Source organism: Neolamprologus brichardi, chromosome 1 (genome assembly GCF_056152115.1).
Source record: "Neolamprologus brichardi isolate AB-2024 chromosome 1, ASM5615211v1, whole genome shotgun sequence".
NCBI classification, from domain to species: Eukaryota; Metazoa; Chordata; class Actinopteri; order Cichliformes; family Cichlidae; genus Neolamprologus; species Neolamprologus brichardi.
This window is the reverse complement of record NC_142104.1, coordinates 36142075-36169489: the sequence shown is the minus strand read 5'-3', so window position 1 is coordinate 36169489 and position 27415 is coordinate 36142075. Positions and strand designations below refer to the sequence as shown.

General features: G+C 42.5%; 1 protein-coding gene across 3 annotated transcripts in view; it reads left to right on the top strand.

Annotated features, from left to right (window-relative positions):
• bcas3 (BCAS3 microtubule associated cell migration factor) overlaps positions 1-27415 on the top strand; it is a 365279-nt gene that overhangs the window by 91311 nt on the left and 246553 nt on the right. For 2 of the 3 annotated variants that reach the window (XM_087841488.1, XM_087841502.1), the window contains exons 16-20: positions 3074-3224; positions 11153-11197; positions 19954-20078; positions 20185-20350; positions 20432-20529. In XM_087841488.1, the coding sequence (XP_087697614.1) occupies positions 3074-3224; positions 11153-11197; positions 19954-20078; positions 20185-20350; positions 20432-20529 (585 nt within the window). The remainder of the gene's footprint in view (positions 1-3073; positions 3225-11152; positions 11198-19953; positions 20079-20184; positions 20351-20431; positions 20530-27415) is intronic. The other variant, XM_087841496.1, reaches the window with a different exon arrangement.

Here is a 27415-nt window from a genome sequence, read left to right as displayed (position 1 = left end):
CGTCTCCGAAAACGTCGGAGCGCTTTTGAAAATATGTGGTGTCTTGATAAACTGAACAGATATTTGAGGTTTACACAGCTACATTCTCACCTGAAAATATGTTAAACGTTTATTTTGTGACCCAGAAAGAATAATAAGAGTAATATTAAAACTAACTAGCTGCCGCCATTGTTGGAAACTGAGCTGGGCTGCGCTATGAATTCTGGGACACAGCTTCTTCTTCTTCTTCGGGGTTTAACGGCAGCTGGCATCCTTGTACATGCAGTGCTGCCATCTTCTGTTTCAGTCCGTTATTACACTCTTAAATCCTACTACTTATTCCTGCGTCTTTTGGGATCTTACAAAGCTTCAAACGACGCGTCGACTATTAAATCAGTCGTCGACGATTTTAATAGTCGACGTAATCGTGACTAGATGACTAATCGTGGCAGCCCTACTGTGCACATGCAGCAGTAACACTCGCATCAGTTTATGTAGCTTGAAATGAAAAAGTCTTTAAATGCTTACATAATTTGGATTTTTGTGTATGCAAAATTAAACTAATGGCATCAGATCATTATTATTGATCAGTGATTAAATTGTTGTCGGATTAAATATTAATTTTAACCACACAGTCCTCTGCAGAGGCCCATGCCCACACTCAGTGTCTGGAGGAACCTCTGGTACTTTATGCATACCCCAGCTTCTGTCATGCTAAATAAACTAAAAATGACTGACGCCATATTGCATCCACACTTCCTGTAGCTCACAGAGTTGGTCGTGAAGTCTGATATTACATAATAGAACCTAAACCTTCCCATGATAAATGTCCCGCATACCATTCCCATTCAGTGAGAATGTCTACACCACACACACACACAGCCTTCCCGTCTGCCTCCCACCAGTTCACATATCATCTTCTGTTGGTCCGTGATCTCTAACACGGCCCGTACCAACTCGTCTTCTGTGTCTGGGGGCTTATGACAGCTAAGGACCCCTCAGCCCCGAGTGACAGCGCCGCGTTGACAGCCGGGTCAACAGCGATCATTACCCCACCGTCTCAGTTTAGCCACACCTGTTCTACAACCCGGTGTGTGCGCCTTATTTTTAAGGGTCGCGGCTGACGACGAATAATCCATCGGGGGGCATGCGTGCACGGAGGATACTAAATTCACTGACGCCCCCGCGCACAAGCCTCCCGCTCAACTCCCCTCTTAGCTGAAGCACCATTATGGCTTTTCAGGCTGCTTCCTGTACAGATTCTTTTTTTTCTCTTTCCTCCCTCATCTGCCCTACTTTCCTCAACACAAAAGGTGCTTCCCAGGTTCAGGGGGTGTGTAGCACTTGTAAAATGTGAATGGCTTTCAGGAGTTGCCTGGGTAGGCAGTTTGACCAAGAGAGGAGCAGAGGGAAATGAAGGGCAGGTTTGCGTAATGGTCTGCTCTCCCCATGCGAAGGTCACGCGGCATTGTTGGCCAGCAGAGGTCTAAAAGACAGGCCTTTGGAGGACCACAAAGCAGAGCTTTGGCAGCACTAATGAAACTCAGAGCTACACGTTAATGATCTAAAAGACTGGACCAAAACACTCAGCGGTCCCCTTTCCGCTTGCATTCAGCCTCCTCTTGATCGCTCCTTCCAAATAATGACAAGGCACTCTCCTTCTCTACCTTTATTGTAACCTTTGATGTCTGCCTTGTTTTCTTTGTGTCTGTGTCCCCCCTCCCTCCTTTTCATTCCTTTATGTTACGTGACTGTCACTCATCTATTAAGGCAACAAATGGAACAAGGAAAACATTCAGAGAGTGTATTGTGGTTTGCTCTTTATTTCTTTTGAAAGCACTTGAACTTGGAATTTTCCTTGGGCCGCCTATTGAATCGGGAGGGTGCTTTTTTAAAAATTTTTATTCCAGTATTGTCATAGGATTACAAAACACAGTTGTATTGTAATGCACATTTCCAAACCCCTATAGTTTGGCGTTTCATTTGTAACTGTTTATTTGTAATTGTGTCTTTTCTCATTGTATTAATAGGCGCCCGTACTCGCAGCACTAAAACGAATGGTGGTGTTACTGGCGTGCAGATAGTTTCGATTTCTTTTGTTTGATTTGATCAGTGTTTTCGTTACAGTTTGAAATATAACAGGGTAGGCTTAAATCTGACCGGTGAGTTTGTCAAAGGTGGGCAAATAAAGCCAAAAGGAAAGAAAAGATTCATGTTTTGCTTCTGGTGATTAAATGAAACAATGTAACATTTCTTCTCACCATCTTTTCACGATCGCTAAAGCATCTCACTCGAGTGGGACTCATTGTTCTTCACCTTAGAAGATGTAGTTAATATAACTCTTATAAGGGGAAGAACAATAAATATGTTAGTAACCCAATAAAAACCCTGCTTTTTGACTTATATATAAAATTGCTCTGCTAAAGAGCTAAAGTGAAACAGTCAGTGAACTAGCTGCGGCTCTCCCTGAAGTCGCTGGTTAAGGTCATTAGACCTTGAAGAAGCCCTTTGACATGGCCTGATTATGTTTGGCTGCAGCTACACGGCGTGTGTGAGACGAGATGTGTTTCTCTGGATCGTCTGTCCGCGTGGGTGTGTTTGCGTGCGCGTGTGCGTTAGGCCTGTTGATTGGCCTTGATTAACAGACTGCCAGGCACTAGAAGCAGAGCCTTTGTAATGTACCATCTTGAGCTAGTTATTTCCAATCATTCCACAGGAGGCCTTGAACTCCGAGTTGTGTGTTTCTGCGTGTGTTACGGGCTGGGAGAGGAAGATGGAGGGCGATGTCTTCTCGTGGCCTAGTGTGCAATTTGATGTGAACGTCACATGACATTTTAAATTTAATTCCAAGTGAGCAATATTGAGAATTAGCATCTGTAAAGAGTGCTGAACTGAAAAACCAACTGCTGAACAGATGAATAATGCATGTAAAGTTGTTGATTCCAAGTGTTCTGCTACCATTACCTGCACTGACTCATGTTCCACTTCAGATCCATGAATAGGAGATTTGCTTGGCCTCGCCGTTAAGGGAACGCGCACGTCTGTTCGCTGCAAACGCGTTTAGTAATCCCGCATTTTCCTGTGTGTTTTCCAGCCAAACTGAGCAGCCAGGATTCGTACAACAATTTCACCAACAACAACATGGGGAACCCGCGGCTCATCCCATTGCCCAGCCTCACTGTGGTGCTGCCTTTGGCTCAGATCAAGCAGCCCATGACCCTGGGCACCATCACCAAGCGCACAGGGTTGGTATCGCTCTCTCTCTCACACACACATAAACCTCCTCCACAGGAACTGTAATTTATGAAGCACATGTGTTCAGCTACAAAATAAAATGATCTTATTACCTCATTACACAGAATACATAACTTTGTGCACTAGTGCTTTGGCCAGTCGCTTTACTTTCTCCTCTTTGTTGCCATAAACAGCAGTCCAATAAATTTCTTATTAAAAACTGTAATGTTTTAGCACGTGGATCTGTACATGATGGCCATTATCTTTCCCCTTCAGATGAAACGCTTTATTCATGGCACGTATGTAATAATCAGAGAACTAGTCCAGCTGCAGTGTTCGTTGGCGTGTTATTGGCGGCTTCGCAACCTGTGCTAAATTTACAGTTTGGTCACAGAGGAGGAAAATTTAAATCACGCTGTTGTTACATTTTCACGTTCAGTCTGCGAGTTTCTGTCTCTTCCCAGTAATCGCTTTATAAAAACAGCGTGTTGTGTCAGCAGTGGCTCTGCACAGGCCGGCGCCTTTCCTCTCTCATCTCGAGCCGACGCTCATGGACTTTTGTCTCAGGCCGCCGTGTTTTTTGCATAGGGTAATGAAGCACAACACACACATGCGATGTCAGTCTGCGGGCTCTTTTGGTAGGCACAAATACGTTCTCCGATAAAAGAAAATAAGTCAAATCCTGCCAATGATTTCAAATAACTCATGTTAGAGTGTAGCCTCGCTAGCTTTGTACGTTTGAACGCGTTTAAATTGTGAAAGCACATCTGCTCTCATGCACCTCTGACTTTTATTTCCATCTGGATCTTTGCCATACATTGAAATTATGTAGTTTTAAGACCATCAACAACTAAAGGCCTTTGCTAAGTGCATTTACATACAGTACAGGTGGCTCCACAAATATGGGAAGATTTTAATATTTTCATTTAAATGTAATTTTCATGCCCTGTTTGAATGGGAAATGCTATAATGATTCAAACAGACGCCAAGGGATTTATTTTCCCGTGATATTTGATAAGTGAGCTTTGAGGATGAAAATCGGGACCCGACCCTGCGGTCAACATAAACAACATCAGGCTTTTTTTTTCCAAATCATTAAGAAGACCTGCAAAGTTCATTTGTTTTGTAAAGATGATCATTGCACATGCGCTGCGCTGGTGTCCCGTGCCAGAATGATTATGAAGATGTCCTTGTCCTGGTGGTTTGCATTCTGGTTTTACAGTTGTGATATTTAATGTTGTATAAAGACGGGCATCTGTTGCATCCTCTTGACCATTATTGTGTTTATTAGTTTATTCAGTATAAAACTTTTTAGCACAAAAAACTCTCACTAAATTACTGAGAATTGCAAAACATCAAAGTCTGTTCTGGTGAATACATTTTTCTTTTTTAAAGATGTAAATTGTGGGCGCTGGTTTAGCTCCATGGGTGAGCACGGGCGCCCAGCAGGTCGAGTCCGACCCGCGGCCCTTTGCTGCACGCCTCTCCCTCCCCACTCTCCTGTCTGTCTTCACTGTTCCTATCCAATAAAGGCTAAAAGGCCAAAAAAAAAAGTATTTTGCAAGGTTTATTGAAATACTCAAATCTTCAAAGTTGGGTAAAACGTTCAGGACACAGGTGGTGACAAAACGTTCATTCCTCTGATTACCGTTTATAGTTCGGTCATAGTTTCTCGTGTTCCTGTGAAATGTCTGATGATTTCAGTGTCACACCTTACTGCCAGGATTCCCCTAAACTGGAGGTGGCAAGCAGAGACAGGCAGTTACACAAGTAATCTGATTACTTTTTCAAGTAAAGAGTAAAGTAAGGGGTTACTATTGCAAAAATCCAGTAAGCACGCTGCGTTACTAAACTGTGATTTTGTTTGTGAGCGTCTCGTGACAATGACGTGCGAGCGTGCGGCGTCCGTGGCAGCGACAGACGTGTGCAGATCAACAATGGATAACATGGAGTGATGGAGAGAGTACGAAGTGGAAGTAATCACATTACTGTACGCTCTGCGTGGGAAGAAAACGTCTTTCTACAGCGAAAAATTCAACTTCAAATCTGAGCGAGCGGCGAGCACGCTGCCACGGGAACGTGACATTCACAGAGAAACCCCCGGACCCCCCCACTGACAGGACCGCTGTGGGCAAACCTGCACCCGCCCCACTCCTGCTTAATGTATAAGTTAAAAGTTAAATTAAGTTATATGATTGATTATGCAGAAGAAAAAGAATTGGGCTGAAAGGTCTGTTGCTTTATCACGCACTCAGGTTGTGTATCATGTTTTTAAAACTTAATAAAGTAACTAATTACTTTTGAAAATGAGTAATCAGTGAGGTAATGGGATTACTTTCTTAGAGAACTAATCAGTAATTAGTAACTAATTACTATTTTCAAGTAATTTGACCAACACTGGTGGCAAGTTTGTAAAAAACATCAAATTCTATATTTATTTTCCTTGTTTTCATTATTACCACAATCAGAATATTTCATTTTAAACACAGGTGTTGTGTTTGTGTGTCTATCGGCCATATTCTCCTTCAGATTAAAGTTCACCTCTCAATTTTTAGAAATCATAATGTAACAAAGTTTAGCACAATAGTTTCATGAATCAAACATTCAGGTTAGTTTATGTTGTGGTTGTCCTTGACAGCTGGTGTTAATAACCCTTCTTCAGCTTAAGTGTTTATAATCTTCTGTTGCAGCTGCATATTGAAATATTTCTGCTCGCTCACTTTGGAGCTAGCAGGGTTAATACAGCTGCTAATTAGGGGTGCAACGATACACAAAATTCACGGTTCGGTTCGATACTTTGGTGTCACAGTTCGATATTTTTTCGATACAAAAAAATGTTCATGCTTTTTTAATTTCTCATTTATTAAAATTATAAATATATATTTTAACTCAAAAGTACAGTTTTTAAATTTAATGTTGCTGAAACAACAAAGTAATAAAAAATAAATCTACCTGATTGAGGAATCACTCATCTTTGGAAAAGAGAGTTTATTACAGAGAAATGTCTCTTTCAAAATAAAAGCTATACTATACGCTTCTTCTGGGCTATATTCTCAGCAGCATATTAAACATATCAGGTCCCCATAAGGAGAATCATGTGCTAACGGCTGTCTAAATGACTCGGGTAAAGTTTGTAGCATGCGTGCTTGTTGTTTTTGTCTGCTTCCACTTGTCTTTGCACGAGGATGATGTCGGAGTAAATGTGCAGTCATATTCGTTGTGTTCCCACTAGTGCTGTCAGCGTTAATCTGAAATGACGTTAATGCCACAACACGGCAAATCTCCGTTAACGAGCTACTGCGGATCGCCCCGTGCGTGGGGGTGGACGGCGTCAACACGTTAACGAGCTAACTGCGCTAACACACTAGTTCCCACCAATGTAATTGAGCATTGCGTGGCACATCCAACATACTGTTTTACTTTAGTCCATGACGCGCTTACCTTCAGGGTCATACGTCACATGAAAACCAAGATAGTTCCAAACGCCAGATCTGAATGAGGGTGGGGGAGGTTCAATTTGCCATGTTGCAACGAGCTTAGCTTCTGTGTTGCTAGCTTGCGCTGCGCTCAGTGGATCTGCGCTCGACAGTGCAGCCTAGGCGGAGTAGTCGAGCGCAGATCCACTGAGCGCTCAACACAGACAGCATCGTCAGAAGAAAAGTTGGTAAAATAAATTAAAAATTTTGTATTGTTCGATACATATGCGTACCGAACCGAAAGCACTGTATCGAACGGTTCAATATCGATACGAGTATCGTTGCACCTCTACTGCTAATGTACAGATAATGGACGAAACGGCTCATACAGCAGCGTGCACACGATAAACTGGCAGGTGGAGCAATCAGTGTGGCTCTGTGATGTATTTAATTAGTTTTTGGACGTCACTCAAGCTTCGGTGTCATTATTAACTACAGAGAATATAGGTGCTCATATCCTTATTGTGTTTGTGTAAAACTGTGCAAACGTTTGCACGCGCTGTCCACGGCTGTGCAACATTCCAACAGCTGTATCGGCTCCGAGGACACTATCACAGTCTGGTAGACTGCCTCGGCGCGCCTTCATCCATCCATTCACGTCCAGAGGAGGTGTCAGTATTAATGTATCAGGGCGCACAGATGTGCTCCCTGCTCCTGCATGCGCACTGCTTGCACCCCACACCAACACGCACACACTGAGTGAGGCAGCAGGTTTGACCCCCTAGAGTGGGGAGTGATATCATATGCTTTTACGCTATACTTGCACAGTAGTGCCCAGGCACCATCTGTCTGTGCAGCCAGCCCCTCTCTCTTTGTTAAGTGTGTGTGTTTGTGCATGTAAGTGTGTGTGTGTGTGTGTGACAGAAAGAGAGGGAGAGAGGAGAGTCCAGCAGCTGTATTTACACCTGTATGAGCAGATCTCTGTTGGCAGTGTGGCAAAGGAACACACCAGCTGCTTAACCTATATTCCCTACCAAGCTGCCTTTGTGTGCACCCTGCAATAAGACACAAGTGCACACACACACACACACTAATGAAGCTTTCTTTCCCCTTTTCTGTGACCTGGCTGACTGCATAGATACCTTTGTACGTGCTGCACTCCTGCAGACCACCGGTGTGCAAAATTGTGCTGCTGTTTGTCTTCAGAAGCCTCAGGTTTCTGACATCAAAGAAAAGCTCACCGAATTCACACAGAGCCCTCGCCTCTCTTAATTTAGATGCTCCCCCGACTCCGTCAAAATAGGGAGAGTCGGATGTGGCTAGGCATCTGCCTGATAACCTCCCTCCAGATGAGGCCAGGGCAGAGAGTGGAGGAGCATAGCCAACCTTCTGCTACTCCTCAGAGTCTCTTGGGAATACCAGACAAAGAGAGGTGTGTCACCTCTGCCCCAACCTCTTGTTTCCTGTCAGCCTAATATGGAAGCGTGTTAGACCCAGTTGAATTAAATCCCAAAGACGGTGATCACAAAATCCAAAACTCGTTCCTGTCACAACTTCATCTTTGAACAGGATTAAGACAGAAATATTCAGCTCTACTCGCGCCTGTATTCACTGGGCAGATTGATTTAACTTGTCAAAATGCCTGTCGCGGTCACATTAGGGATTTGCAAACGGATGAAGAATCGCACACTTATCCCATCTACACACTGTCTGACTTTAACACGGACAAATGAAAATCCAAATGGAAAGATTGTCACACGCAAAACAAAATACCACCCTTTGAGCAAATCCCGCTGATGACATTTTCAGGCGAATAGAGTGCAGGCGGGGTAAGGAAAAAGACAACAGCAAAAGAACAAATGAGACCCTGTGACCCGCTGCAGATGTGCCCTCAGATTACTGTAATGCGTGTGTGAGCCATCCCGATACCAGAGCCACAGAGGCTCGCTGAGATCGGAGCTAGAAAAGGGGCTTTAAGAACGCACCACATGGCGGCGAGGCTAAACCATTTGCACAAATCACCTCACGTCCCTCTCTTTTTAATGGCCCAGGCGGAGCTGCTATTAGGGCCAACGGTTAAGAGATGAATGTGTGAACGATTATTCTCCGGGAGTGGGGTCGTCACCCTCACAGGTCGATCCCACCCCCCCTTCTCTGACTTCTCTCTGTAGCAATGACCCATGTTTGACTTGTTTCTCATCGCGACTCTTTTTCTGCCCGCCACACCCGCTCCGTCGTGCTTTGCATCACATACTGTAATCGGGCGCTCTTTGTCTACACTGAGGTCAAAACTGTTTACTGCCAGCTCAGCACGGTTGACGATTCTCCCAGCGTGACCTCATGCTTTTGTTGTATTCTGAGGAGCGTGCAATTTGATTTGTAACACCAAAGGATAGGTTTGGGACTTTTAAAGTCTGGTGTAAAACAACGCTGATGCACACGTTTGGGGAAATAGCTCTTTTGCTCTTTGTGTAAGTCTGGTGACACTGTAGTTCATTTCTTTAAAAGTTCAAGTCTGTGTTCTTGAAAAGTTTTCTGTGGTTCCCTGCTGAGCTGTGGATATAGAGACATCGAGGACATATCTTGTTTGAATGTTTATCCATCCATCCATTCGCTTCCGCTTATCCTTTTCAGGGTCGCGGGGGGCGCTGGAGCCTATCCCAGCTGTCATAGGGCGAGAGGCGGGGTACACCCTGGACAGGTCGCCAGTCTGTCGCAGGGCCAACACACAGGGACAGACAACCATTCACTCGCACATTCACTCACACATTCACACCTAGTGGCAATTTGGATTTTCCAATTAACCTATCCCCACAAGTTGCATGTCTTTGGACGGTGGGAGGAAGCCGGAGTACCCGGAGGGAACCCACGCAAACACGGGGAGAACATGCAAACTCCACACAGAAAGACCCCGGCCTGATGTTGGAATTGAACTCAGGACCTTCTTGCTGTGCGGCATTGAATGTTTAATTACTATGAATACCAGTTACTCATGACAGAAGAACTTTAACCGGTTGCACCTGATCTGCTTTACATTTCTGTAGCCTTCTTGCAGCTTTCTTTGCATTAACTCTGCTGCTATTAATTTCCATCGAGTATATAAATTGCACCAGCATGTTCCAGGACGACTGTAGGGACAAAGTGGCACATTGTAAATCCTAAAGCTTACTTGGCCTTTGCTATGCCCATGGAGAGCTGACCCCATCTGGCCTTCTTTCTACAATTGGTGTCCATCCATTTACCAGTTGGAGGCCAGAGTTTGGGCTCAGAAAGTTCAACAGACTCAGCGGAGGGTAAGACGTTAGAGATCCCCCCCCCTCCGTGGAGCTCTTTGATAAGCGGCAGTTTACCAGGGGCCTCCATTACACCAACCAGTGTGTTCATTTGTCAACTCGCACTCCAGGAGTAAGACATTCCAGGGCAAATTGTTGCTCCCTTTCTCCCGGCGGAACACGCTACACATTCATGTACCAAGACTAATTGGAGACTGCGAGCTATCACCGGGAGGGCCCGGGAGGATGCGGAGAAAGCGATAAAATAAAGAAGTACTACGGAGTGCTTTCGTTGGTTGGAGATCCTGTTTTTCATGGCTGGGGGGAGGTCGGTTTGCAGGGACAGAGTTCAGTCTCATCGGACCTTTATTGCTATAGGGAAACGGCTTATTTACTGTAAACTGTTTATGGAGCTCTGTCACTATCTCTGGACATGCAGAATAAACACAGGAACACACTCCCACTCCTAATGTCTCGTAAACATTAGAAACACGCACAGACCGACAGACAGAAATACACCCTGAAAAAGACGCTACACTCTAGACGACTCTTGGATGCACACACACACGCACAAACACACTGCATACTTGTTAACATAATCACAGCGAACACACATTTGTCAACACCGTCTCTTCCAACCAGGCATGCACATTCATAAGACAGTTCACAGCCATAAATACACACTTGCACTAAAAAAAGAAGTTGCATGCAAACACACAACTCCTTGTCTCAACAGTGCCTGAGTGCTGTTAGTTTTACTGGTGTCCCCAGTTGTTATACAAATTGGATAAACTCTTCATACTCTTTCCCAATCACAACAATCAGAGCCGTTTCCCAAAGTGTTTTTTTCCCGCGTTGCATTTGCACGGTCGGGTACAAGTTTGTGCACGTGTACCCGATCCCTTTAGAGTTAAGAGAGCAAAAAAATATGACAGATGTCGAAAGAAGAAAAACCCAAAGCGTCCGTCTGCGGACGTGATGCATGTGCCAAATATATGGTATCACGCTTTACGGAGCGACTCGAGCAGATGAATCATCGACGTATCCCGTAGGTCTTCAAATCCATCTCAGCACACAGACGTTCTGTTTCCTGCCTCGTATGTGTTGTGCACTTAAACAGACATGTCAAAAAGTATATAATGTGAAAAGTGTGTTTGCTCAAGTGTGCTAGTTTTAATAATTGTTTTTCCGTCTATTTCTGTGCCCCTCAACACCCCCCAACACCCCCTTTCCCTCCCCCCTCTCATGAAGACCCTACCTCTTTGGGGCGGGATGTTTTGCCATTAAAACTCCATGGTGAGTTTTGCTTCTCCCCTCTTCGGCTCCCTTGGCAGCATGCGACTGTATAAAGCACCACAGCACACTGCCTCCTTTACCTCATTTGTCTCCTGGTATATTTTCAACACGTTTTGTAGAGTTGGTGTGGTCGTTCCTCGGCGGGTACGAATCCCAAAGAGGAGTGTTTCTTATTTTCTCATCTTTTTGTGTCTGTGTGTTTTTGATTACCCTTATTCTTCCCTTTTTTTTGGTTTTGTTTTGTTTAACGTTATATTTAAAGTCCGATGATTCAGCATGTTGTGTTAAAGCCACCGCAGCGCTTTAAGGGAAAAGGGATTTTTTTCTTTCAGATTGTGCATAAATATGCAAAGCAGCAGTGAGGTGCTAGGTATGGTGTTACATGTGAAGTAATGCTCAAAGCCCAAACTTCATACTTTAGGTTTGCTTGGGTTCAGAGTACATGCTGTAGGGGTTCAGGGCTCTTCCATCAAACTCCTGATCTGGTTGTTGTCTTTTTTCTTGACATCGCTGTCTTATTGTCTTTTTCATTCTCTTACGTTAGATGATCTTTTTCCAATAATGTCTTTGTGTCGAACACATGTTGTTCAGATTTTATTTTATCCCACTTTGGCTGCATGCAGTAAATGTGCCACATTCTGATATTGTGAACAGTGTCCTGTCTGGTTATGGAAATGTCTGTGACGTGTACCACTCCTACAAAATATTCTCCAGAGAGCGGATGAACCACAATTATTTAATTGTAGCTAGCACTGGAAAAGAAGTTTGTTTTACATTTTTAAACCTAGTTTTTTTGGTTTCCAGTGTATTTTAGCACATCTCATAACTTTACTTTTACTGTTGCAGCCACAGTAGGCCGCCTTTTGACTCCACACGAAATAAAAGCAGCCACACAGCCGAACACAGTGGAGCAGTTAGCAGCGAAAGCGCTACATTTTTGGGGGGGTGATGGTCAGATTTGATGATTTTGTTTCTTGGCAGCTGAAAATGAATGTTAAAACATTCCATGTCCTCTTTTGTTGTTAGCCAACTGTTAGCTAAAGTAACAGATTTAGTGACTCTGGAGTTATTCTGGTTTAAACAATGGAACATAAGCTCAACAACATTACTTTTACTGAGTACTTATGCTCATTCAATTCATTATTAAATTACCTGCTAATCTTAGAGAAATAAGCTAGCTTATTTCATTAAACTGTCCACCACCTTTTTCTTTTTTCTTGTGATTTGAATAAGTTTGGTTCTGTGGTCATTCATGGATGTTTTCAGAAAAATAGCCACCCCAAGCCAAGTTTTGGAGACACAATTTAAAATGGGTTGACAGCTTACTTCACCAAAGATGGAAACATGCAAAGCCCCTTAGATTGTGAGAAGAATTTCTAAGCTAGATGTGACATACAGATCTAATAACATTAAATACTGCGCATCCCTTGACCTTGAAATCACCGGTTATGTTGCGACTAAAAATGCTGTAGGTAAGACAGATGAAGCCATAACTAGTGAGTTATTGGGGCAAATAATAAAAAGCAGTGAGGTGGAACAAAAAGGCCAGTTTCATTTGATTTTCAGGAAATGTTTAACTGTCACTCCTGAATTTTGAGTTCAATTTTAGCACTGAAATGCACAAAGCATCCTCCGATTCAAAGATTTTAGTCATGCAGGGGGATGTAGCCAAGTCTCTTGTCAGCGCTCTCTCGTGAAATCAGATGCTTACAAGCTTTTAAAAGAAGCCCTTTTATGACAGTCACTTACAGAGAGTTGATTGAGTGGTTTGGTGAAAGGAACTTTTCCTTTCCTGATTCCCAGGTCTCCAGCTCCTCGTGTGAATAGCGTACGGTGCCTTCCTCAAGTGTTGGGTTTCGTCTTTTGTTGTGGGCAGTCACTCATACTTTTTAATTGAAACTTTTTCCCGTCTGTCTTCAGCCACTCGTGCTCAATCTAGGCCCTTAGTGACTTCAGAGCATATACTTTTCAAAGGTATACATCATTAGCATCGGAATCTTGACCCTTGCAATAAATGCCATCTGCTCAATTTTGAGCTAGTTAAACCGACATTGTTGCTCTAATAGCTTCTGCCTTTAGACGTGCGCCATGACAGTCCGTTCACTATCGTATCGTATTAAGATATTTTACAAACAGAGCCGTCTTTTCTTTTTGAGCAAATGGTGAACTTGAATGCTCCTTGGATTTCCAATTCATTCTTAAGCTTGTGTCTGTGGCCAGATACATTCGTTTATACCAACATTATGGCTGTTTAAGAAATGACTAACGTGGCACTACATGAACTTTAAGGTTTAGAAATTGGTAAAAAAGAAACCCTGATTCTTTCCTTGAACATTTGATGCCCACTCTGCTCCGTTCACCGAGTTCCCCAGTGGTTGTCATTAGTGCTGTGTATTCAACAGAGCCTCAAGGCTGCTTCTTTCCGAGGGCTGTTGTAAAATAATAAATGTGACGTTGAAGGATGTACCCTCCACATAACTGCCCTCTCTCCGTCTTTCTTTTCCTTCCTGCTTGGAGTCTTAATACCGCCTCCTTTTCTGATAAGAATGAACCATATGGCCCAGAATCAGTGAAATGACAGCACTGCAGCTCTTTGTCGCCGGATGGCCAGCTCCATCATATTTGTTTACTGCAAAGGTCCTGAAAATAAATGGAAGCTGCTGTGGACTACCCACCCCCCTACCCCCGCAGAGGCGCCTCATGTTAGCGCCGGACATAGTAATGCAAAAGGACTTTGATGGTTGATGTCTCAGATTGAATTATGCCCTTGAGGAAAAGCTATTAGCTCAGTCAAGAGTCCTCATTTGCTAAATTAAAAGTGGAAATGACATGTGAGTAGTCTTTTCAGTGAATTAAAGTCACAAAGAAAATGAATTCCACTCCCCGCTAAAAGGCAAAAGGAAATTTTGCGGAGAGAGAAGAAAAAGAAAAGAGATTTGCCGTTTGTTTAATGACATACATCTTCTCCTGCTCCCAGTTCCCTCTTAGTATATTTATGTTTCATAAGTTATTGATATTGGGTTACGCTTTTTCTAACTCGGTGCCATTTGCTCGCCTGCTTCCTTACCAAAAGTCTGCTCCAGAAATTGGTATCCATATGGGAAGTGGAATTAGGCCCTGGAGCCGTGCCTGGTTGTCACGAGGGCAAAAACCTCAACACTTTTAAGCCACTTCAAGTGAGATGAAGAGGAAAAAGGATGATTTAAAACACAGATGAATAAACTTTAGCGGTCACTGTACCAGAAGAGACGAGAACTGAACTGTGATCTTTGGTCCTGTTGGCAGGCTCTGTGCTAGCTGTGGTCTCTTCAAAGAGGCCTAAACTCGGCTCATCTGCTACGACTGCAACGTCGAGCCGGAGTTTTAACGTGCCATCGACGACTCGCGCGGCGCCCTGCAGATTGGTGTGTGGGGTCGCCACGAGGTCAGTCCTTCAGAAATGGACAGTGTTCTCTACTCGGCAGTGTAAACGTCCTTCTACTTAGTCCTCTTAAAGAAAGTCCATCTGATTATAGTAGTAGTAATAATTTTAACCACTGACACCAAAAGTCAATACGAAGACTGATGAGTTTAGAACAGGCACCTGTCTGCTCGTGACGAGGATTTGTTTTTCCCGACTTACAGGTTTTTTGCAGTTAAACCCCTTACCAAGGAAGAATTTTCACTAATGGAAAAATCCTACAAAATTCCCCTTTTCCTGTCCCATGTAACACAAACAAAAACTTCCTTATAGCTGGTTATTCACTCGCTGGACCTGCTTGTTAACAGTTTTACCTTCTGGTTGAACTGACGGTCAAGCAGAGCTGGGAGGAGAAGACGAGGCCCACTTGGAGTTAGCCGAGGCAATATCCTGAGTGTGACTTTATCTACCCCTGCATCTTCCTTTCACAGACCGGGTTTACTGTGGATATTTGGTTATTCAGCCTTCTCCCTTTGACCCAGCGCTTGTAAATACAAGCTACGACACTGTAGAGGCCTTCCTTATGATTACCTTCACCATTTCCTTTTTCCTGATCCCTCTTTCACACAGGGCCGGCCAAACAAAGACATCTACATCTCCCTCGATCCAGGGAATAATTTATGAGGTGCTGACAGGGGGGAGGCAACAGAAAGAGAGTTTCACCAGCAGCAGGTCTTTCAACAGCTAGTACTGTGAAACCCGGTTGAAGTAGTGGACGCACCGTCTAGTACTGGAAGCGTTGTTGTGGTCAACTGTCTTCACTGCATTGGATTGTTTTTCATTAAGTTTTTGTGGTATTAGGCAAGTTTGAAACAAGAGGAGGGATTTGGTCAGTGATAGAGTTACATGTTACATATGTACACACAGGACGTGAGGGGCAAATTCCCACTGGATTCTCCATGTGTTGCGTGATACATTCTTTGTAAGCTGTTGGTAACGCTACACTTGTTTAAGTCTTTCTGACATACATGAGGTTAGGGATGCAACGATACCAATTTTTTCAAACCGATACGATACCGATACTTGGATCTGACTACTTGCCGATACAGAGTACAAAAAACGATACTTCTACCACACACACACACACACACACACAAATACAATTAATTGGAAGACAGGTTTTATTATATTCCCTGCCGATAAAAAATAAAATCTTAATAAAAATGACCACAAAAAAATTTCAAGTGAAAAATAAGCACTTCTGTTAAATTATTGCAGAGTCTCCACATTGTAATTTTACAAAATGAACTATTGTCACTATCTCGAGCTTTCAGAATAATAAATAAACACTTCTGTTTGGAATAAAATAAATACAAATTAGGTTTGAGAATAAAATAAACTTTTAAATTATTGCAGAGTGTCCATAATGTAAACAAACAAACAAAATAATTATTATTAAATAAATAAATAATAAAATATAAAAAATTATAAAATAAATAATAAATAAAATAATAATTGGCCCCCTAGTGGCCAATCTAAAAAACTACAACAGAAATGACAAGCCACCCTCTGATTAGTGAAATAAGTTGGTATCGGTTAACTTTTACGAGTATGAGTACACACACATTTTACAGTATCGGCCCCGATACCTGATACCAGTATCGGTATCGGTGCATCCCTACATGAGATCTTACAGTGTGTGGTTGGGCGTCCATATTCAGGGAAACTCTTAAACCTGCAGTATTTATTTTCTTGTGTTTGGAATTTTGAGTTTTCATTCCGTTTAAATGAACGATTTAAAAGTGCAAAATTAAGACATTATTTGGTATCGTTATATCCCCTGTTGCCTTTTGTTCTATTTTTTAATAAATATCTTGATGCATTCTCAATCATCCAGGAAAATAAATCTCCAAAAGTTGATTCTGTTCATCTGGACGTCACTTGGATGAGTGACGAAACGTTTCTCCCAGAAAACGCTACGTCCAGATGAACAGAATCAACTTTTGGAGATTTAATAAATATGTATTAATCTTTAAAAACTATTATGTAGACGTTAGGTTGAGGTTAGTTTCTTTAAATGAGTGTAACGTTTGACCCGTTATGCACACGCTGGACACGAGTGTGATGACAGCAGAACTTTTATTTATAACTGGTTTTCGTTTTGTACTGGGACACAGACACTCCCGCTCTCTCTGTCACGTCCGCTCTCCTTCCCCTCCGACTGTCACTGTCAACATATAAAGAGTCACAATCACCTTCAGATCCCAGCACACCTGTTCACCCCGCCCCTGCGCCGCCCCGGGAGCTCGCTGCGTCACCCCTTCCTCTGCAGCTGGCCAGAGACCACACCCACGCCACAATGAGTCAGAAATGAACTTATTAACAAAAATCAATATTGAGAGGGCAAAGATTGTGTGCAAAAGCATACAAACATTCAGCATTAGAGATGGAACCTAGCCAGTTTGCTTTTTGCCCTTACCTCGCACATTTGAGTTGTTAAAAGCTAATGGCGACTCGAACCTAGCAAGCATGCTACACAATCATGCAATTTTAAAAACAAAAGTGGATTTTAAATACTCATTACCTGCAGGGGGCGCTGTTGTCAGCCTTGCAGAGACTCCTGCTTGCTCTTAGATGTCACACATCTTGAAAGGCCTGGTCTCAATCAGGTGCTTTGCATCAGTGGCATTAGGTTTCCCTGTTGTTAATCAAATTCTGCACTTGGAAATGTCTATCTTTCTTTACATCATCCATAAGGTCTGTTTTTGCTTATGCTAACTATCCATTCCTTTTTATATTTGTTCCACATAAAGCAAAAAAATAAAAAGCACCTGCACAAAAATGCTTTCATGAGTTGAATGTAAGTTGAATCAAACTGACCAAATCCATTTTAAAAATCATGACCATTCTGCGCCCACATATTTGCATCTTTTCTCCAAAATTGAGAGTAGATAGAAGTAAGAGTGTCACTTTCATACCAGTGTGGTTTCCAAAGGTCAAGGTTAAGCACTCGTCTGGGAGCGCGTGACACCGCTGGAGGTTTTCAAGCGCACCTCACGTCTGATCCGCTGTGACCACATTTTACTGTCCAGGTTGCTTATAAGGCTGGACAATAATACCAGATCTTGCTACTGTTCTCTGATTGTTGCCATATGGGGAGTCCAATTGCGGCTGAAAACCCTTTCTGTGTCCGCTTCTTCTCAAACACTCTTGACATGCTGAATAATCCAATAACTCCCAATATATTCTCTCCTGTAGCCGACACAAAGTAAGAGAGCCAGGGACGGCAACATGGACACTGCTGTTAGGCAAGGCAAGTTTATTTGTATAGCACAATTCAACAGCAAGGTGATTCAAAGTGCTTTACAGAGAGATTAGAAACAAAAACAAATAAAAAGCATGATTTAAAATTGATTAAAACAAGCAAACAAACTAATTAACAAACAAACAAACAAACAAACAAAACAGTATATAAAATCAAAACAGATAAAATCAGAACAGTAGATAAAATCAGTTGTTAAAATGTAAGTTTTGAAATTTAAGCTTAAGTGTGGATTTGGTGTTTTATTCAAATACAGCTGAGAACAGGTGAGTCTTCAACCTGGATTTAAATAAACTGAGTGTTTCAGCTGATCTGAGGCTTTCTGGGAGTTTGTTCCAGATATAAGGAGCATAAAAGCTGAATGCAGCTTCTCCGTCTCTGGTTCTGACTCTGGGAACTGATAAAAGACCGGATCCAGATGACCTGAGGGATCTGGAAGGTTCATACTGGGTCAGGAGGTCACTGATGTATTTTGGTCCTAAACCATTCAGAGCTTTATAGACCAGCATCAGAACTTTAAAGTCTGTCCTTGTTAGGTTCAAATTCCATTCAGTGATAGCAGTTGTATTTATTAATTTAAATATTTTTCAAATGTGGTATATTAATGGGACTATTGGAACCAACCAGATGGAAGAGCAGGCTAGTCACCGAAGAAGGGTAGAAGTTGTCTTTGTAAGTATACTAGAAGTATCAACGTTTTTTGATTCTTACCAAACTTAAACAAAGTAAAATTGGTGACTGAAAAAAGCTTTTGCTGGGATCTGTATTGTCCTGTAAAAGAATAACTAGAGTCCACGATCCAGTGTATGTAACCCCTTTAGCAACATTACCTTGGAGCACTTGTTTTCTCCATGACTCTACCAGTTTCTCACATCGTAGCTGAGGTATTTTGGCCCATCCTTTCCAATGTTGTTTCAGTTCATTGAGGTTTGCAGGTATTTGTTTATGCATAGCTCTCTTAAGGTCCCACCACAGCATTTCGGTTGGGTTGAGGTTTGGACTTTGCATTTTAGCATCCTTGATTCTTCTCTTTTTCAGCCATCCTGTTGTAGACTCGGTGTGCTCGGATCACTGTGTTTGACTCGATTTAGGCCGAGCTTTAGATATCAGACAGATGGCCTTACGTTTTTTCTCAAGAGTACTCGATATATGCTGATACATGCACGCTTGGTATACAAATGAGTTTGTGGTCGAATGAATGAGTACAAATTGCCCAGGTCCTGTGGTTGTTTAAAGAGAAAAAAGAGGTGGTTTTGTATTAAGATAAGGCAAGTGTACAGGCAGTATACCAATCATGTCAATGTTGTGAATGGAGAAGATTGCATTTAGCCATATAAGGTCTAAATGTATCCTAAGAATAACTTCTAGTATTACTATTAGTACTTTGTGGTACTACTACTTACCGTCCTTCTCAGACAAGAAGATTATCTTTGATGGTGGCTCAGTTTTCTATCACATTACATCAATGTTTATGTCTAGCTTAATTTTCCCATTTTCTGCTGCAACAGTGGATGTTTTTATTTGCAGGCGTTTCAGTTTCCCCTTGCTTAGTTCCTTGCATGCAAAGCTCTTTACAATATTGTGTTAATTGTTCACAGATGTTGCTGTGCAATCCATGTCTAATGTAAAATGCTGACATTTAAATTTGATTGTTCTGCTTTATGGAAAAATAATTCATGCAAAGATTGGTCTTAAAGGTGATACATAGGTTCAATAAGCACCACACCGAGACACATTATTGTACTGTTGACCTTATTGCAGCACAAGACAAAAAGTGTGCTACTCCTCCACACAGCGACATTTCTAGCAATGGAAAGTGATGTGTAGTTGATGTATTTACTAAAGAGGATTTATTGGAATCCACAAATTAATAACTGACAGATTAGAGTAAGCAGTTGTCTCGTTGTGCCAATACCAGCCAGTCAAAAGGACTTGACATGTTAAACTATAGAAGCACTACCGGGTTCACTTTTTGGACCCCTGCATTGTAGTATATTATTTACTTTGTCTCAATTTCTTTTCCGTCTCCTGAAGCAAATCTAAGCCACCCCCCCAGATCTCACCGAGCAAGTCCAGCGGAGGAGAGTTCTGCGTGGCGGCCATCTTCGCGTCACCTCGCTCCTGGTTCATCACTAATCCCAACATAAAAAGAGAGAAAGGTAGACTGTGGTGACAGGTCGTCTTTGCATTCTTCTGCAGTTGATAGCTATTATTGCATTTATTGCAAATAATTTTTCCTCGCCTTGTTGCTCATCCTCCTCACAGATCAGTCCAGGCAGTCGGTTGTGGACTCGCTGTACGTAGTCAGTTGCTATGGTAACTTGGTGGAGCACGTCTTGGAACCTCGGCCATTAAGCACGTCACAAAAGATAAGCGACGATACACCGTTAGAACTCAACACCTGTCCAAGGGCCTGCTGGATTCTAGCCAGGTAAAGCTGTGATGAAGACTTGATGCAGGACACGGCTTCTGTGTCTCCAAGTCTTATGGATGATTTGTCCTTTTTGAGCAGGACTCCACAGTGGAATGAGCTGCAGCCACCTTTCAACTCCAACCATCCTTTGGTGTTGGCCTCAGATCTAGTGCAGTACTATCAATATCTCCTGGCTGGTAAGTGTTAAACAAGTAGTTTTCCTTGAGTTTACACACTGTAGTGTATTTACAGTATAAAGTTGTGTTCAAATAGAATGGAAGTCTGAATTTTCAGGAAGTACAAAAGGTCAAGGTGTTGTACCAACATATGCTCTGAATGTAAGGTTAGCATGGTACTGATAAACCAGAGAATGGTATCACAGGGCTAAGAGCACTGAGTACTTCTACATTTCCTTGTGGCCCTTTCAGAATAAAAGTAAAGTATAGTTGAATTGTTGGGGATACCACAAAGAGAGTGCAACAAAAAGTAGCATACATTGGTACACAAATATCACATGCAGTCACTGAAAATGCAGAAGTTTTCATCAGTGTTGTACTGCTCGCAATTATGTGGATTTCTGATATATTTTTCTAAGTCTGATCTGCCAACATTACAAGCAAAAACCAACTTTTCTTTAGTGAAAAATGTTCTTTTCATAATAAAAATAATTTTAAAAACTCTGGTTCCTTGAAAGAGTCACTAATAAATACCTAAAAATGAGTTGCTGTACGCTCACCATTATCATATTCTACCTTACCAAACAAAGTAACAGTTATGAAATGAATGGAAAACTTCTGCAATTCTGCTAAAACTTGCTTGTTTTTGAAACTTAACTACTTCCTCATACTTTCACCTAGAACAACCATTCAAAATTTAAAATGTTCACAAATTATTGGGCTATTCATGTATGATTCAGCTTTTTCATATCTTTTACCATTTTCATCTTATCCCTCTTCAAGTTTTGAGTTTCATCTTTGTGATTTTTCACAAAATACATGCGTTGTTATGGTTGCTATGCAGTTGGTTCTAAGTGAGCCACTGTACCTTTGGCAATTTTCTCTTCATGTCCGAACAACTTCTTGCTACTTGCTCAATTTTCACTCAACTTCCACAAATTATACATCAAAACGTAGGTATTTTTGCTGGCTTTCAGAAAATGTCACTATCACTGTTGTGGGATTTATAGAATGTTTGCAAATCTCCTCAGACCAACACAAAGTCTCAAAACTCTCCATAGAAAGTCAATGGAGAGTTTGTTCAAAATCACTGCTTGATTTCTGTAATGAGAGGCATATTCGAATCGTCATATCTCCTTAACGAAGCGAAGTTAAGACATGAGGCTTGTGTCAATATATCTTCAGACACTCCTGACGCTCACAATTCAAGAATTTTTTTCTCACCTATTACCGTTTCATAATTTAATAATAATTTAATAATTTTCAAACATATGAAAACAGTTATAAATGACAAAAATCAGGCAATAAAATAATTTTCCAGTATAGTTATCCCGTCGTGAGATATCAGGACATTGAGCCTTTTCTCCATCATTTTCCTCTGAACTGCTCAGATCCTTCATGTTGGCCCTGAGTCCTGGATAACTGCAGCTTTAGTCACTTTTAGCTTCTTTAAAATGTTAGTGTTCACCCGGGTGAAGCGTCTCATCAGGTTTGTTGTTATGAACATGATTCGTGGTGCTTCCCCAACACTTCACTTTGATGAATGTTGTTTGAAGAGCTCATAATCTGACACACGTCACTGGTAAGGACCAAGAATGCTGGATAGTAGCTGATTACTCCCTGACTATCAGCACATCTCTAGTTTTTATTATTATTCAAATTAAGCAGTCAAAATGATTTGAGAGATCCTAACCCTCAGCCTTAACCCTAACTGTCAGACAGTTTTTTGCATATATGAATCCACATGCACATGCGCACACATATCGTGTACACACACATATATAAATATGAAGAAACGAACAGTTCCCCAGTGGTTTTTCATGTTGACTATGTTGAAAGCAGACCATCAGCCCCTTATTGGAACCACATGCCGAGAAAGGATCTTTCTGGTCATCACCCATAATATTTTATTATTCAGATACCGGAGGGAAAGAGCTCTCTGCCATTTCCACCATTTCACGTCCTCTGAGCACTGTCGCAAATCCTTGTAGTTTTTCTCCTCTGTGAGGAACCTTGAATTCGTCCTTAGGCAACCACACTACACGTGCGCTTGAGGACATGCCAACACAATGCTATAAGATGCCGCGCGCAGACCAATTAGCTGACACCCTAAACTCCCTCTAATTCAATAACAAGTACAGAGCGGTGAGCACTTTAGGGTGCCATCTGAAAGGCCATTTTGCAAAAGCGCAGAGTGCACATGGATGGCCACACACGGAATCAATCCACCCCCGTGGAACAGGCTGGCGTTTTGAGCTCACTCCATAATTATAAACATACAAAATCTATGATTAGCTCTTGCGGGTGCTCGGGGGCAAGTGGTAGCTATGTTTACCCTAATCTCTGTGCTCGTCTCCGTTGGCTTCTGCAGTGCTTCAGGTCTAACTGGTAGGATATTTTCTCAAATTAGTGCTAATGGTCTCTCCTAGTGTCAGAGCAATGAGAGCGCGTCGGAGTGATGGGCTCGGGCGTCAGTTTATTCCACCACTCTCTGCCAGCATGGGCAGCGGAACTGGCTGCATAATGAGAGAGATTCATTGCATTAACATTTACATCCAATTAACAATAGCCAGATAACACGGTCGTGGCTCTTTATTCCTATAACCAACCAAGTGTGAAGTCATGCGAGGTCAAGACACTATAAACATAATTGTTCAGCACTCTGCCCACTTCTTGTGCTCTTGCCATGTTCCCTCTGGTTAGCGTCGTATGCACCGCCGCCACCGACTGAGCTGCTCCCGGAGTGCCATCTTCCATTTCTGCACTTTGCACCCGGGCGGCGGCTCTCAACGTCCTATTTCTCAGCATGCGCTCCTTTTGCCAGCCCGTCTCCTTTGCCGTTTCCTCCAGGGCTTGGCAGCACGGCGAAGAAGCGATCCAGGAGAAGGGCTCGATTTGACCTCGGGATGAATTGCAGCACGGCCGTAAGCTGCCGGTGCAGCCTCTTGCTGAGTGTAAATATCGAGACATAGGAAACTGAAAACGCACATGGCTCTTGTGTTATATAGGTGTACTTTACATTGCTGATAACACGCATCACGAGGGAGAAAATAGCTGACTGGATATTAAGAAACAGGGGCAGTAAAAGATCTAAAGAAAGGGAGGGCGAGACGTCTCCGTAAATGTCCCTTTTAGCTAATTGTCCTACAGACAGACCATGTTTCTAGAAAGGTGGTGCAAGGAAAAAAGGTGGCAGCACTTGACTGACAGGCCATGGTCTCCAGTCTCGTGGCTCTGTATTGGATGACCCAGCCTGATTAAAAATGCAATATACAGGGAAAGGAATAGAAAGGGGAGAGGAAGGGCCAGGGTCAGGCCAGACCGGAGCCTCCAGGACGGGATGATAAAAGGCAGCGGTGGCGCCACTTCATGGTCACTATCTCTACCTGTCCATCTATAGCAGCTACTGGCAGCACTCAGCCAAGTAGAAGATATAACAACGCACAGCGCTGCTTACAGAGATAAGGCAGAGAGAGAGGCACAGTATACTCACAACAGATGAGATTGTGTAGCACGATCTGGCTTAATAAAAGCAGACTTGTTGTTGGTGTTTGGGGAATCCTCTCGCAGCGAAGTGGAAACATAGAATCTCTGTTTCCCAAAAAGTGCTCATTTGGGTGAGTGTGTGAATAGGCCCTTTTTCCTTTTGGTCTAAGGTGTCGGAGAGGGGTAACAGAATAACTGAACCAATGAATGCGAAGTGTTTGCAGCCTCATTAACTACATCCAGTTCTTCCCATTTTTTGTATTTTTTTGTGGCGTTAGCGGGAGGCTGATATTTATCTAGCTGTGCACAAAATGTTTTCCAACACCTTCCTCCCTCACCGCAAAGCCGCTCTGGTGCAAACAAACCGGTGAATAATTTACCACCTAGATTTCTGGCTGGCTCCTTTGAGCCTGGCGACAGAAATTGAGGCTATGCTTTTTGGCCACGCCCTCCCCTCCCTACCTGTCATATAATGTGCTAATTGTGGAGACTGACTGACTGGCTGGTTTGGCAGTTCTCTCGGGACTTTGAGGCCCATGACAGGCCAGCCACAGTTGCCTCGTCAATAGATCTAATTGCTTCGAGAGAGGGGCCAGAGTGAAGGCTCTGGAGCATCAGGCATTTGGTAAAGCGAAACCGTGGCGCCATGACTGGGTCAGTAATCAAAGGGAGGCAGAGAAAGGATGCAGTAAGTGTAGCGCTGGATGAATGAAGGAACTGTCAGTCAATTGCGCACTGAATGATACATAATGACTAAGCTATCCCACTCTGTCAGTGTGCCAGCACCTATCTGCCAGAGCAGTACTCAGAAGAGGAAAGCGAGAAGAGAGGAAAGTGAGAAGAAAGACAGGTGGAGAAGTTAGAAGAAGAAGCATAGTGAGTGAAGTGTCTGGCTACAAAAAAATTCAGGGTGGACTACAAAGGCGGGAGAAAAAAATATAAAAAGACAAAAAATCATCCACAAAAATTAGAACAGAGTAAGCGTTCGAGACGAGGCGGCTATCCTGTGTCCACCGTGCGGCCAGCTTTCCAGATCTATCAGATTGTTAGCCCCTTATCTTTCCCTGGAGATCAGCCTGTCTGGCCCCTGGCCTCTAGTCCCCAGGAGGTCAGGCTACATCAATACCTAGGCAGCCTTTGTTCTTGTGCTGACTCTCTGCTTCACTGCTCTGACTAACAGGCCATTGGCTACCGGCCTTCAGCACAGCAAAGCGCCTCTCTCTTCGCAGTCAATAAAGACGGTGACACAGACGACTCTGTTCCTTGTTGGTGGTTGTGTGGTAGATGATTACGGGTGGAGTGGGAGTCCCTTCATTTGCGTATATATTTGCAAAAGCACCAAAGTAAATAAAAGAGCCGTAATTATAAATTGCATGTGACAGTTCACCTGACTGACTCAGTCTGCTGATTAATGATCGAGGTGCTTCCTTTGGTTAACAAATATCGATGCTTCATACACTATAGTACAATTTTAAATATGTATCAGTCTCCTTGGTACACCCAAAGTTTTCTCAATCATGTGTCAGCAACTTAATTTTAATATCATACACTTTTACAAGAAATATTAATTTTTTTTTTAAATATTTCACAAAGAATTAGTGGTTATAGGTTTGTTTTCTCTCAGCTCTTCATCCATAAAGACGAGATTTGTTTATGAAATGTCCAGCAGACCATTAGCATAGCTAGCAGTTTGCTGTTTGTTGGGTCTAATGTATACTTATGTAGTTGGTACTTTCTTTTTTGTCCATCACATACAGATAAGATTATTGCATTTTTGTAACAGGAAAGGGTTTTACAGACTTGACTTCAAAGATTGTATGGCAAGGAAAGGTTTGCTTAATGAAGGCTCAACTCTTTCTCAGGGCTCGCAAAATCGCCGTGAAAACCCGTGACTTCAGTGGAAATTTCACATTCAGGATCTGACACAGACTGATTCATGTCCTACACAGTTCTTACAAGTTCATAGAAATTTCTGTTCAATTAGAACCAAGTATTTGAGTTGATGATTGTCATTTTTATACAATGTTGTAATTTGTTTTTCAACAATTTTTTGATTAATGTTTTGTTTCCGTTACAATATTATACTTTAATGTATAATATTGTAGCGGAAACAAAACAGGAAACAAAACATCAATCAAAAAATTGCTCTCTTTTTTATTCGGGCTACTTAAATTTATTTTGGGCTACCAAAAACTGAAGAGTCCCTGCCCGAAGGGCTACCAGGGAGTTTGAAATTTTGCGAGCCCTGTTTCTGAAGTAGCCAATAAATTAAAAAAGAAAGAAGTCAAAGAATCCATACTGGAAGTCAGAGAACATATAGTACATTTTCCTAAATTTCCCGCTGACCTGTCCTTTTCCATTCCTCTGATGGTCGTGGGGTGATGGCGCCGTGCCACTTGCTCATTTGCTGATGTGTCTTTAAATCCATCAACAACAGAACATATTCACTGTGGATCTAACTATACAATGAGACTCCTTTCTTGAGTGCAATGTGATACGTTTGCACTTAAAAAATTTGCTCTCTGTGAAATTGCATTGACATTCTGTCTCTTAAAAGCCACTAATGACCACTATAGAAGCAGCAGAAGGCCGAGTGGTTGGCTAGCTGGATGCTATGATGAGTAGATACTACAGTAACTGCTAGTGTCAGTCTGCCTCCTGACATACACACTAACAAACACGTGCAAAAGGGTTGTGTCTTTGCCTGACCCATGGGGATGACCACTAGCTCTCCATAATGGAGCCTGGCTGCGACACTGACCATTGTAAACCCCCACACCCACCCACTGGAAACCCGATCCAGCCAGTCCAACAACTGCTTTAGAACATCAATAATTAATTAGGGAACAGCTATTGGCCCCAAGGGTCAGAGAGCAGGGAGAGAGAGAGTGAAGGAGAACAAGAGAGCGAGGGACAGCCAAGTAGGAGAGTGAATGCACCGGGAGGAAATAGGGGAGTTGTGATTTTGTTTAATAAGTAACACAACGCAGGCTTTGTTCAGCTCTCCTCCATTAAAAGGACACGAGAAACCTTCTCTCCCTGTTTCTCCCTCGTACTGTAAGCCTTACACACTTTTCCTCTCCAGGACATCTGTAGGTCACGAAAGGGTCGCTTCTCCCAAATAAGAAGCAAAGCAACAAAAACATATTTGATGTATTCACAAGTACTCAACATGCTGGTGTTTTTTGCTTTTATTGGCTTTGCAGGCCGTCGTTTTACATGTTGTAGTCATTTACAATCACCAGAGGGTAGAGTGAAAAGTATGTGCAGCAGCCTGTCTGGGCTGCTCTTGCTTGGGCCATTTTGGGTCCTTCAACCAATGGCAGAAGACTAAAGTTATAACATACAAAGAAGTGAAATCAACTATTAAAAACAATGAAAAGTGTCATCACTGCCAAGCTATGTGCTGTTGTTTTTGAGT